Here is a 13,366-nt window from a genome sequence, read left to right as displayed (position 1 = left end):
ATCATAAAAAAAATTACCATGTAATTTCGTTGTCTTGTACTCGAGGTTGTAAGGCCGGCCATCATCTAAATTTTATGAGAGACAAAATTGAGAGAAAGAAAAGCAAAAGTTATTAATATTCTAAAACATTTCTGTTACGAATAAAGAAAAATTGAAAAATATACTTACAAGTATATTTTACACTGACACCTCTTTTACACTTTGTAATCCTAAACTACCATTGATTACGTACATTTAACGCTCTCAAACTACAATATTGTAGCAAAACAAGCCCATGGACAAGTCAGAAAAAGGGCAAACAAAGGAAAAAAAAAATGAAGAGAGAGAGAGAGGAGTTGAGGGACATGGTCGAAACACCCCTCAGTTGTCAAATATTGGACAAGCCATTATACACATTATCCCGGGATATGATGGTCCAAGAACCTTGCCTGTACCTTAATAGTCTACACTAAGTAAGACATGAAACTTTAGAGCAATAGCACTCTCCTTTACACCTGATGCACACCAGTTTAATTACAAGCAGACCAATCCTATTAAATTAACAATAACTTCAGATTATAATATTCGATGAAGACAATTTTAATGGTATTGGGAAGCTTATTCAAGAGCTACCAATTCATGTTTTAAGAAGATTCTCCGATTGCAATGTTTATTGGATCAGAATAAGCCTGGTCAAAAGACATTTGATTCCCGGTCAAACGAGTGCTACATTTTACAACAACTACAAACATTCGTTTGCCAGCCAATCAAAGCTCGTTCTAACTCGATCCAACATTTTCGTTTTATTTTACTAATTTTTTATTAAAGTTTGGACTTATTTTTCTATATAAACTTGTTTAAGATGGCCTAGCTGCAGTTTTATGATGGTTTTTGTGATATTTTTTTCAGTTTTCAATAGAGACATTCAATTATTGAGTTTAATTTTTAATAAAACACGTAAAAAAAAATACACATAAGAATCATATACTTTCAAGACTAGATGACATTTAATAGACTAGGTTTGATGACTTTTCTCTAACTCGATTTGAAGAAAAAGTAATTCATACGGCCTCATTTGTTTGGGCATAAAATTTTTTTTGGAAAAGGTTTTTCCAATTTTAAAGTGTTTGGTGCAGCGAAAAATATTAGTCGAACTAAATCATCAGCAAGGGATATATTGTTTGAAAATATTCATATTTTGATTCAAAAAAAAAAAAAAAACCCTTAGCTATGGACGACAAAGTTAACAATAATCATGTTTATCTCATACACATTACATCAATTAATTAGGGTATAAGATATATTCACTCTTCACTAAAAAAATAACAAAACAAAACAAAAAGATACATTCTCTCCGACTTATTTTTCATGTAAACAGTAATAAAGCAAAAGGAAATAAATGGAACCACATGGACATGTACCTGGATGTACGTGAGAGTTGGTGCAGATAGATGTAAGGGGCCGGGGGTACTTTTATTCGGAGACAACAAACTGAGATAGATATATATATAATATGAAATTTGTGTTAATTAAGGTCGACGCCGGCAAAAGTCATCGGGGAGAGTAGACTGTGTACCATGTCTGGATGGCAGTTAGAACAAGTCCTAATAATGCGGCAAGTAAACCCAAGATAACCCAGGGGCTTCTGAAATGGTCGTGAATGACCTCAGCTATCCAGGTCCTCAACTTATTGAGAATATAATTATATATATTATTTTCGTAGCACTTCTGAATCGCCTTTTTGACATAGGCATATGTTTCGGGATTAGGCACCAAGTAAGAGCCTGCGCCTATCAGCCTATGTCATTGATGAGTTGAGCCACTTTTATGTCGTTACCAAGGAGGTTGTGGAGTATGCCCGCTTTCCTCAGCTCCTTCACGTCGTCGGGATGATCAATGAGTGAATTGAGGAAGCATATGTAAGAGGTTATGCCGTAGTCATTCTCGAAATCTGGACACATCTCATAGGCCATCAAGTTCATGAACTCTGGCCCCGTCGACTCATCCACTGTTATTTGAGGAAGAGAAAGGTATCCAGTGTAGAAAGTGAATTGGACGGAAAAGTCTACGTCTGCCAAGGAATTAGTTGTACTAGGCTTCAATGGGATTCCTGCTGCTCTGAGTTCCTGCACATTGCGACTTCCAATATTCTGATCAGTTCTACTTTCGTTAAATCTTTCCTTTTTCTGGAAAAGGAGTCTTGTTCGCAGACGATCGAGAAGATGGGCCGGCTTTTTTCTGCTGCTGAAAGGATTCTTGCAATTTGCATGAATTTCAATGAAATCGTCGATCAACATCTCCAAAATATCTTCGTTCGCGATCAACTCCATCAAATCCTCGAGGAGTTGATAAGGAAGTTGATTCTCCAACAAGAACAAATCCCGAAGCCAGAAGGGCACTTGATCGTTTTTAATTTTCACATCTTTGAATCTGTCTACAAGTGCATAGTACATGAATTGTAATACAGCACACCCGTCCACGAACAGCATCCAGGCGAGGTACTCGTCCTCGTACTCCTTTGTCACCTCCTCGTCGAAGTACTCCCTCAGTCGCTTGATTTTCTTCTCAATTTGGGCGTACAAACTTTCAGCTGTCTTACCCTCGCCACGCTCCTTGACGAACTTGAATGCCAATCTAAGCTTGTACTCCTCTGCTTTCTGGTAGTTTGGCTTACCGTCAGTGGCGGAGCCACTTGGGACCATGGGGGTGCCACGGCACCCCCAAGGGTTTAATTTTTTTATTTTTTATTTTTTTAAACCCACAGCACCCTCAAACTTAACACACATCATATGTTTGATGTAATATCTTAATGATGTGTAGTTGATCAAATTTTCCTTATTTTTCTTGGAGTGATTATGGCCAGAGATTGTAAAGTGCAGTTCTAGACACTTTTTTTTTTTTTTTTTTTTTTTGTATTTTTATCTTTTTGATATAATGTCGACATGTTACATTTCTAATATATCAATTTCAGCATATATTTATGAACTTTTATAGATATTTTGTGTGATGCATATATTGTGTGAATTACCAAATTTTTAGGACGCAAAAAAATTTTTAGCGGCACCCCCAATATAAAATAGCTGGCTCCGCCACTGCTTACCGTAATGGATAGGACCGAGCGACACCACCATTGGCTCAAAATACGTGACGACATTTTTGTGATCTCGCAGCAAAAACGGAACCTTTTGTATCTTTGGTCCAGTTTCTTCTGCTTCATCTCCTGCCTTCTTTAATCGATCCAACCTCTGCTGCCTGGGACTTTTCTCTATCACTTGGATTTCAATGCTCGACCTTTGTGTCTCCTGATCAGCGTCTATGATAGGTTGGTCATTGCCTCTGCTTGTTTCATCAGCTTCTGTTCTAACATGATCATTTCCCTTCGTCGTTAGCAACTCCTCCACAGATATAACATGCTCTATTCCGGCCATGGCGACTGTGTGCCACAGAGGGGTTTACTAGAAATTTATGGGGAATACAAAATATGGAAAGAATTTTTGGGTGGAAAGTTGACAACATTATTGTTCAAGTAGTAACCTTGTTTTATATATGCCGACACATAGAAACTGTGGCTCTGAGGAATTTAGGATATTGTTTGAACTATATTCATATACCAAGTCAGGAATCAAATGTGTGACACTTTTTTTTAAGTATATTATTAACTTGTTTTATGACTCAAGTTTGATAAAGCCGTGATCTTTTTTCAGACAAACTATTAATTAGTAAATCCTTTATCTTTATGAGGCAAGTTAATTTGGTATTGCACAGATCAGGATTCCCTCTAGGTAATTGTAAGAGACTGGATCTAGCTACTTATTTGAGCAGGCTTCGAACTATTCAAATACTTATCCGAACAAATAGGCTCGGTCAAGGGCGCTCTCTTATATGTAGGGTCTGCAAATTGTTAAAGAATTGCAGCCAATCCCAATCTAAAATTGCACATACATGCTTTGGAGAATATTTTGCTATGGCTCGATCCGACCTATCAATCATCATCTTTTCTTTCTAAAGGAGAAAAAATGTTAAATGGGGTATCGTCCTTCAAACAATAAGAACTATATATTATATATGATACACAATAAAGAGTACTATTCCCTAATACAAGAAGTCTGGTTTGAACCTTTTTTTTTTTTTTTTTTTTCGATAAAACTGTTAGTTTATGATTTTATCATTGTGTCAAGCCAGGTATGAAGCATATATACTTTTGTAAAAATGCGTGCTATATATGTAGCATGTTTCCATGATTTCCATCCTATAAATACACTTTGTTCAGGCTATCTTCTCCCAAAAAAAGTTAAAAAGATACATATATAATTATAAGAGGAGTTCATAAAATTGCAACAAGTGGCACCTTTAAATTATGACATGTGTCAATCAAAACTTGCGTTTAAGACATTCCTTCTCTTCTCAAATAGTCAATTTTAGACTTGGTTTAAGACAATATGTTTAATACTCACCTCCCTTGAAAAAAAAAAAAAAAATTTAGGATTCTCTCAAATTCATTTAAACCGGAGATAATCATGTTTCCTTGAATTTACCGTTTTACACGTACAACCCCAAACTACATTTTACGACATTTAATTAACCCTCTACAATTTTGTAGCAAAAGAAGCCCTTTCTAATTGTTAACATTAAAAAATTTCCTTACTCGGGATTTCAAAACGCAAATTTTTGACATTTTTAAATTACAATTCCAACAATCTAATTTTTGCAATTTAATTTAAAATCACATTTTTATATATGAAATCATAACCCTTAAAGAGAAACCACGCCACGTTGCATCAAAATATGCTGCAGGTCCTTAACCATCTTGACACGTGTCCACATCCGTACCATTTGTCACAGAAAGAAGAAAAACGCAAAAATCCCCTCAATCCCAATTTGCGGTTTAATAGGCCAAACCTATAAATAAAACACCTGAACTAAACCCCCTCTTCTCATCACCACCTTTCAAGTTTCCAGTTTTAACTCCGATAAGCTAAAGAGTCTTGAATTTCTGTAACGAAAAAGCTATGGAGGCCAAGATCGGCAAGTTCTTCGAGTCCGTCGGCTCCTTCTTCGGCGGCGGAGATCAGATCCCTTGGTGCGACCGCGACATCATCGTCGTAAGCAATCATAAATTCCCCCATATCTCGATTTTCCTTTTGGCTTCCAGAAAATGATTGAAAATAGAAAACCAATTCAACTTAACTGATCAAATTGATTAGATTTATTTTTTCCTTTTTTAATTTTGGGTTGCTCGGGTCACAAATATCTTAGAATTCAGTATTTTTGGTTTTCAAATTTGTTCTATTTTTCTTATTTTTGTCTCATGTGAAAAACGATTGGATTGATACTTACATGCATTGAAATACTTACATGCGTTTGGATGTGATTATTTAAAAAAAAAAAATTTATGGACCGGTTTACAAATAGCACATACAAGGAAACGCTGTGACTGGTTATTTCGTTTCATTATGGCTTCTTGTATTTGAATATTTTCAAATCAAACCTGATTCTGAATTGTAATGTAGGACCAACCACTAGGGTTTGTTGAAATTGACATTTTAAAGTTGTTTTTTCTGTTTTTCAAGCACTCATGATTTTTGTAGGTGTCTAGTAGGACACTGTGTGTAGATAAAGAGTGCTCCCTCATTTGTTGAGTAATTTAGGGATAATAAACCCTGGGGGTATTAAAGCCCTTCATGAGAGACAAGGTGTCAAGCTAGTTTCTCTCTCTGATGATTACATAGAACGACTACATGCTCAAGCTGCTGATACTTCATCTTGTTGTCGCAAATTGAAAGATATGTGCTGGGGAAGGGGAGTGAGACGGGTGAAGAGGTGCTCGAGTCATTGACTTTAGTTGATCTACTCTCCGAGTTTTTAACTTTTATGGTGATCACCATATATTCACTTTCCTATGAGCAACTTGCGGATGCTATGGGGAAATGTTTTTTTCTGTTCACACTGTGAGTTGGTTAGTGATATAGGTGCATAACTACATGTTAGGAAATCACATAGATGGTGCAGGCCTTGTTGGCATAGATACCAATTTGGACCTAAGATTGTAATATTATGTGATTACAGTTTCCAAATAAGGTTGTTAAGCCCTTAGGATCCCTAGGAAGCTTTTTTGATAAGTAAGGCAAATTGTTTGAAAGCGCAAGGGGCGCAATCCAAGTATACAGGAAGAATACTAGAGATAACACCTAGCAAGATCAGAAACAAGGAAAAAGAGCACAAACATCTTTTCTGGTAGTAGTCTTTAACATTTATGTAAGCTATACCACTTGAAGTCAATATTTTTACATTTTTGTGACATAAGAAGCAATCAATCAATCAATCTTTTCTGGGTTTCTTACTGCTGTTCACATTTTTAAATCCTTTTTCATTCTTCTCAGACAGTTTAAATCCTATTATATACTTTGGCAGGGCTGTGAGAGAGAAGTTTCTGAGGCTGGTGATGCAAATGAACGTAAGAGTGAAAGCATTATGAGGTTGTCTTGGGCTCTTGTTCATTCAAGGCAACCAGAAGATGTGCAACGTGGGATAGCCATGCTTGAAGGTACATAAATCAATAAAGTAGTTAATGTTCCTTTTATTTCTAGGTTCTAGCTTTTTCCTCCAAATTACCACTTAATTCTCCATCATGCCAGTAAGCTTTAAATTACTGCAACTTGTCCTCTAATTTAAAAGTTTCAGTTTCAATTTTTCCTCCCCAACCTCCCCCCCAAAAAAATAAAACCAATCCAAATCAGTGGTTAAATTAGATGGATAACCAAATGCCTTATGAAAAAAAAAAAAAAATCCATTAGCTTGCAAAATAAATCGTAGTGAGGAGAAGTTGTGTAGAGGCTTTGTTCTTTTGAGCACTAGCTATGAGTTCTCTTTCTCTCAGCATTTTGGATTTTCATAAGAGATTGGGGAGTTTTTTTTCTCATCATGGGTAATTTGGTCATTTTACACTCTTTTCTATAAACGGTTGATTTGGACGGAAACAACAAATTGAAACTCAAATGTTGAATTAATGGGTGAGTTGCAACAATTTAAAGTTTGGTGGTGCATTTGAAATAATGTGGTATTATGGGGGTAAAGTGTTATTTATCTTTCTTTTCTTTTTTTTTGTAAATTACAACCCCCTACCCTCTCAAAACTACTATCTCCTTCTCAATCCCCTCCACAAACTTCAAATTGCTGCAGTTGTTTCCTTAATTTGAAGTTTTAATTTTAATATCCTTTCCATCCAAATCAGGCTGTGGCAAAAAACGCATCACGTACACTGCACTTTTTTTAGGGGTTAGTAAAATATATTACAACTATCAGGTTGCACCTCTCACTTTGACATCCCACACTTTTTCTCTTAGACAGAAAACAAACAATTTTGCTACATTTCTCTCTCTCTACCAACCCACCTAAACCATGGCTCCAAACCGACGACCCCATTTGGGTCTGACCCATCTTCTTTTCTTCTTCCTTTCCATCCTCGCAATCCCTTTGCTTTCCGGTTGTAAGTAAGCAACCAAACCGTTTACAAGTTGAATGCCGAGATTGGCGTTGGTTTTGATATATGTCAGAATCACCCTTTCAACTTCAGTGGCGATCTGATCATTGGGGTTCATTACAGAAATCCTATTTTTGGTTTGAATGGATGTTCAAGAATAAGGAATGTTCTTTGGTGGAATGTATTCTTATATACCATCTAGAGGTGCATCTCGTCAAAGGATGGCATGTGCGACTCTCTTGGTCCTCTGGGAACAAAAAAAAGCATTTAAGGACAAATAAAATGTGGGGAGGAAGGAGGAGAAGAACATGAAGAAGACTAACGCCCTAAAGAGGTGGTTTTCAATGTCCAAGTCGAAATTAAAGAAGAGAATTCCGGTGGTCGTGTCTTTGTTGGTTGTCGCCGGATTAGGGGGAGTTTTATGTACCCTTGTTTAGAATGTTTTTCTACCACTTGCCAGTGAAATCAATTCTATGAGTTTTCTGTTAATTACTTACCAAAAAAGTGTGTAACCATTGGTGTCTTACTAAAGTTTCTATTGCAAATCCTATATTGGGCTGATTCCTTACAATCCCTTAAAAGCCAAGGAACTCCCATATTCTGCTAGTGCCCAGGGGATATTGTTAGGAAGTGATTGCTCCATACATAGCCTTGAGATAAGCAATTGGAACCTGATCCTCCAGAGTGGTAAAAAGAAAATTTTCCGCTCTTTTGTTTGATTGAATTTTCCTCTAAAAGGAGGTGGAATTAATTCCCTCCCTCTTTTGTTTAATTGAATTATCTTCTCTGTTAAAAAATGGAGAAGAAAACATATTAATCCTGTGACCAATTTTTCTCCTGTGATGCAATTGTTTCTCTGATGTGTTTCTCTTGAGGTTCCCATATCAGGAAATGCAGGAGTTCACTTCACTGGAAATTATATTTTTGAACTGTGCAACATTGTCATTTGCAGCTTCCTTGGCCAACGCTAGTAGTCCTTTGGAGCAGAGGGAGAAGCTCTATCTTCTGGCTATTGGGTATTACAGAAGTGGTGAATACTCGAGGAGTCGGCAGCTTGTGGACCGATGTTTAGAGGTTGTTTAACTGTTTTTCTACTTTTTGTACTGCAACTACTTAACGTCCTATTCAGTGATATATCTTCCCTGTTCTGCAATGTGTTTGAACACTCGTGCTTTACATTTTGCATATGCTTGAGTTAACAGTCTTAATTTAATGCAAATGGAGGCAGCATTGTAGTCTTTTTGACTTTTTGTGTTTTACCATTCCTCACGTGAATCCAACATTGTGAATTTTTTTTTTTTTTTTTTTTTTTTTTGTGTTCAATCATTTTGGTCTTCACTTTTGCTGGTCTGTTCGCCATTTATGGGTCTTTCTTTATTTACCCTAAAATTTTGCATGTGCATGGAACTATACGATTTTCATTATAGTAAGAAATGTTAGAAATTGATTGTAATAAGTAAGAAAAAAATTTGAAGATAGCAAAAATCTGCTTTTCAATAGAATCTCCATCTCGGCCTTGACTTATTCTCTGGTATATCTTTTGTCTGATAGCTGTAAATTTTTGTAAAGAATAAAATCAATGTATTCTTTTCTAGAGTAGCATTTTGAGCAAGTCCTTTTTTTCCCTCATCACTTTCCTTTTCCTTTATCAGGAGGTTCAATATGTTTTTTCCTTGTGAATAGATTTATTTATAAGCAGGGTTAATTCTAGGATTCGTTTTCTGAGTCATGACATCATCAACATTTCCTACTAATCAGTTCTTTACATATGACGGTAGTTTTCGAAGGTGAACTCAGTATTGTTTTGTACTAACTCTTCCTAAAGGGCGGCTTGCTGCTGAAATGATATTTTATCCTTTCTGAGTGCAATTTTATTTCTGTATAAATAAAATTGTGTCGTGCTTGTGAGGATTTTGATTATTAACTGCCTGCTGATGTTATTTAAGTAATTTATGGTCATTTCTGAAACATTTGATTTTGTAGATTGCACCTGATTGGAGGCAGGCTCTGACCCTTAAGAAGACTATTGAAGATAAAATTGCTAAAGGTAATGAATGGCTGGAATTTTTATCAACTTTTAATCACATGGTCGCATTGGACTGAAGTAATTTTGAATACATTTGTTGGAATGCAGATGGTGTTATTGGAATAGGCATCACGGCCACTGCCGTGGGACTTCTTGCTGGTGGGATTGCTGCAGCATTCGCTCGCAAGAACTGAGAACTCCCAATCTTAACAATGTAAACAGTGAGTCGCTTCCAGATTTGGCTTCTTTTAATAGTTTGAGTTTTCCCCCTGAAAGAATGTATCAAAATGGCTATATATTGAGAAATAGATATGAACAATTACCAAATTTAAGACACCTTTTATGTATGGAAGAAGGCCTTTTGAATATGAACTGTTTACTGAGTATATTACACACAAACTAAACTACCTTTTCATGAATGTTTGTTAATGTGCGGTGATTTGGAGGATTTTTTTGTTTTTATTAGAAAGTCTTTTTAATGTGACATATAGGTAAATGTTTTTGGGTTTTGAAGAGTATTTTATGTTTTGAGTCGTTTGTTAGTGTATTTATCTTAAGAACAGAAATGGCAAATAACATAAATAAACACTGTAGGCACTCCGTATTGGAGCCACTATTGCTTTCTGGTTCCCTACATGTTTGAAGCTTCATCAATAATACTTTTAGCATTTCAAAAACACGTCTCAGTCTTTGTTTTTCAGAAACATTTTTCAAAATTTTACCAACCAAATTTGGATCTACAAAGAATATTTTTTTTCAAATGTGGCTACCACCAAGACAATTTTTAATTTTCATATTTTATCAGGACTCTTAAAAAACTAGAACTTAAACACTTCTCAAAACTTTACGAAACCAAACTGTCGCACCTTTTTTATAATGCTTAAAAAAAAAAAAGGAAAATTTTATTGAGCCAATGACAATAAAAACAAGCCCATATCATACCTTTATATAGGCTTCAAAGACTTATAAGCATTAAGGACTAAGAAAACTTAATTATTACAAATAAATACTTCCAATTACTAATTAACAATAATTACTTAAAGTGCCCTAAACCAACACTCGTAAAAGTAAAACAAATCATAAACCAGCTGAAACTAACAATGAAAATCCTACTTTTGGTTGTGGCCTCCATGCACCTTCAAACTTTTCTACTTCCATCCAACCACGTGAGTCACTTATGAAGGACCCTTGATTTCTTTGCATCAAAAGATGCCCTAAATGGAAAACAAAATTTAAGATATATATAAGCCATCCACACAAGGTATGCAAGCGAAGAAAATCTGGTGAATAGAAAGAGGTAAGTAATTACAACAACAGTAAACAGTTGACATGAAAAAAGAAAAAAGAAACCTAGAACAGTTAAAATATACTAGAATTTATCTTCTAAAACCATGAGATGAGAGATACTTAAGGAGGCTATACTCACCGAAGATCCATCATGATCACTAGCTACAGATGACTTCTTAAGATTGACCATATATCCTCGTAGAAAAACTTTTTGAAGGAATCCATGCATTGTGTTTGCAAACACAATGCTATGATAAGAGATCCTTCCTCTAAAGGACCTGGCATGACAAATACCTTGCCATCAGAATGCAAGATCCCTGGACCCACATATACAGGCTTTCCCCATCCAAAATCTACACTATACAAAGGCAAATTGATCCAGCTGCCAATAAAAACATTAGGGTTCCCTAAGAAAGGTGCTTCAGTGTATCCCCTGATGTGGAAGTTTTTTCTCAAAGGAGCAACATCTTTTTGACTCGTTATAAAATCAAGAGCGGATGTTATGTACTCATTGGTAACTCTCTCAATTGCTTCCCTCAGTTTTCCAGCAGCATAACTCAGTGGCTTGGACAAGAGGTCAGCATAAAGACACGGCGATGTCACGGCAGTGAAGATTACATTCCCAAAGTATCCTTGAGGGAGGGGTGGTTTGAACCGATTGCGGCAGTCGGTTGAGAAGCTAACTCTTGTTGGTTGACAATCATCATTTGCACGTGCCTTGCATGCACACCTCCAAATGTGGCCAGCGACAACTTCGTATCTAGAATAAGGTCGTGCCAACACCATGTTTTGATTGGCTTTTTTCTGCAGTACCTCAATTTGCTCTTTGGTGACTTTGAGTAAGACAGCACTAGTTTCCTTCTCTTGTTCTGCTTTAGTGTCAGAGCAACCTATTAAGAGTGGTGGTTTTGTAAACGATATATGTTCAAAACGTGGACGCACAGGCGGTACTTCATGTGATCGTAACATAGTTCGATCATGAAATGGCATCTCATCGCACCCCAGATCCTCTCCACGAGCCAACTTAGCCCATGCGTTGGTGAAGTTCAGTGTAGCCCGTCCATCAACCACGATGTGGGATATGGCTATTCCAACACAAAGGCCACCACAAGGAAATCTTGTTAGTTGCACCAACAACAAGGGCTGCTCCTCAATTGAAGTAGAACTGTAATCAACTCTAGGGAAAAGATGTTGGATTATCCCGTTTGGTGTAAAATCACCAAATTCGTCCAGATTTGATTCAGAGTAAGCTTCCGTTAGTTGCGCTCCCATAGCGTTGCAATGAAGTTGCAATCGGCCTCCTTGGATCCAGTGGAGTCGGCCAGCAAGTGGGTAGTAGTGAACCAATGCACGGCCCAGGGAGTTCTTCATTGTCTCAATTGAAAATGGTTTAATGGTGTTGTTGTTGGGTTTGTAAATGAAGATGAGAGGTGCATGAGTCCACTGCATCACTTGGTCGCACTCAGATAACAACAAAAGGCCATTTGGGGTTGGCTCACTTGGAACGATCATGCAAGTAGACTTGAAGGTAATCATTTTTTGTTCAGATTACTTTAGTATATGGATAACATATACATATAATATATAGGTCAACCACACACAAAAAAAAAAAAAAAAAAAAAAAAAAAAGTCATTTATAAAATTATTATAAATGGTCCTTCTAATGTAGTGCTTATCACTAAAATGTCAGATGTCCTACGGCTTCTCATCTATTTGGCACTATATATCTAGCACGCGTTCCTTGCCTGTCTTCTTTCTATCATTGTCCTTGCAATATTTTTTGTTTAGGTGGCATTTAATCAAAAAGGCATATCTAATAGTATCTTGCACCTATGGCAGTGTCTTGTCGTGTTTGGACAGCAGTACAAATCATACACAAATTCTTGCTTATACCTTCTTCTTTTTTTCTTTTTTTTCTTTTTTTTTTTTTGACGTGACTACTGAAAATTATAATTATATTTTAGATGAATAATTATTAAATTTTAAATTTAATGATAATCTTGATGGATCACATTAAGGATTCAATTGTAATTTAAGCTGGGAAGAATTAAAGTGTGTCTAATATTGAGAAAAATGATTCTCTCCATTTTAAATAAGAGTAATATTGTCTTTTTTTTTTAGGGATAAATTTGTTGGACAAGTTTACCCTCATAAATATACTAAATGGATGAAATGGAGAGGATCCGTTTCCAAGCTTATTGGATGACGTCTGTTTGAGTGTGTTGAGCCATATTAATTAATTGTTCATCTGACTGCAAATAAATTAATTAATGCTTAAGAATATTCATCTAGTTAAAATATTAAATTTAAACAATATTAATATATTAATATTGTTAGGCTCAAAAAATAACTATACATTGATGAATCCTACTAGAGGTGAAAAGGTTGGCGGTTATTAACCGCCTACTAACCGCTAACATCTTTTGAAGGCGGTTAGGAAAAATAGCTAACCGCCTAGGAGATTACAGTTAGCAGTTTTAGGTTTTAAAAAAACTATTAACCACTAACCGCTTATATATATATATATATATATATATATATATATATATATATATAAGCGTCGAATATTGCACATTCAAGCCATTTAACTCGCA

The 13,366-nt window shown here is 35.9% G+C and overlaps 1 protein-coding gene and 2 pseudogenes across 2 annotated transcripts; 1 reads left to right on the top strand and 2 right to left on the bottom strand.

Moving 5' to 3' along the window:
* Positions 1-1,530: 1,530 nt before the first annotated feature.
* LOC132191724 (UPF0481 protein At3g47200-like) lies at positions 1,531-3,407 on the bottom strand (annotated as a pseudogene).
* A 1,462-nt stretch (positions 3,408-4,869) lies between these two features.
* LOC132191278 (mitochondrial fission 1 protein A) lies at positions 4,870-9,853 on the top strand. The gene is made up of 5 exons (XM_059606223.2): positions 4,870-5,081; positions 6,391-6,523; positions 8,412-8,533; positions 9,443-9,506; positions 9,594-9,853. The coding sequence occupies exons 1-5, from the start codon at positions 4,989-4,991 to the stop codon at positions 9,677-9,679; spliced, it is 498 nt and encodes a 165-aa protein (XP_059462206.1). The 5' UTR covers positions 4,870-4,988; the 3' UTR covers positions 9,680-9,853.
* Positions 9,854-10,371: 518 nt separating this feature from the next.
* LOC132161599 (hydroxycinnamoyl-CoA:piscidic acid hydroxycinnamoyltransferase pseudogene) lies at positions 10,372-12,345 on the bottom strand (annotated as a pseudogene). Its single transcript, XR_015909368.1, has 2 exons — positions 10,912-12,345; positions 10,372-10,699 (listed from the first exon to the last, which is right to left on the bottom strand). The product of XR_015909368.1 is annotated as a hydroxycinnamoyl-CoA:piscidic acid hydroxycinnamoyltransferase pseudogene (transcript).
* Positions 12,346-13,366: the final 1,021 nt, after the last annotated feature.

Source organism: Corylus avellana, chromosome 10, assembly GCF_965113065.1.
Source record: "Corylus avellana chromosome 10, dhCorAvel1.hap1.2, whole genome shotgun sequence".
NCBI lineage: Eukaryota > Viridiplantae > Streptophyta > Magnoliopsida > Fagales > Betulaceae > Corylus > Corylus avellana.
Note: the sequence above shows the minus strand (reverse complement) of the source record. Positions and strands in the feature narration are given on the sequence as shown.

What these genes read in the sequence shown, in the direction of transcription:
- LOC132191278 (XM_059606223.2), top strand. Translation starts at nt 4,989, where the DNA reads ATGGAGGCCAAGATCGGCAAGTTCTTCGAGTCCGTCGGCTCCTTCTTC. An exon ending in TTGTGGACCGATGTTTAGAG is followed by an intron (nt 8,534 to 9,442) that starts GTTGTTTAACTG and finishes TTGATTTTGTAG; the next exon opens with ATTGCACCTGATTGGAGGCA. An exon ending in TGAAGATAAAATTGCTAAAG is followed by an intron (nt 9,507 to 9,593) that starts GTAATGAATGGC and finishes GTTGGAATGCAG; the next exon opens with ATGGTGTTATTGGAATAGGC.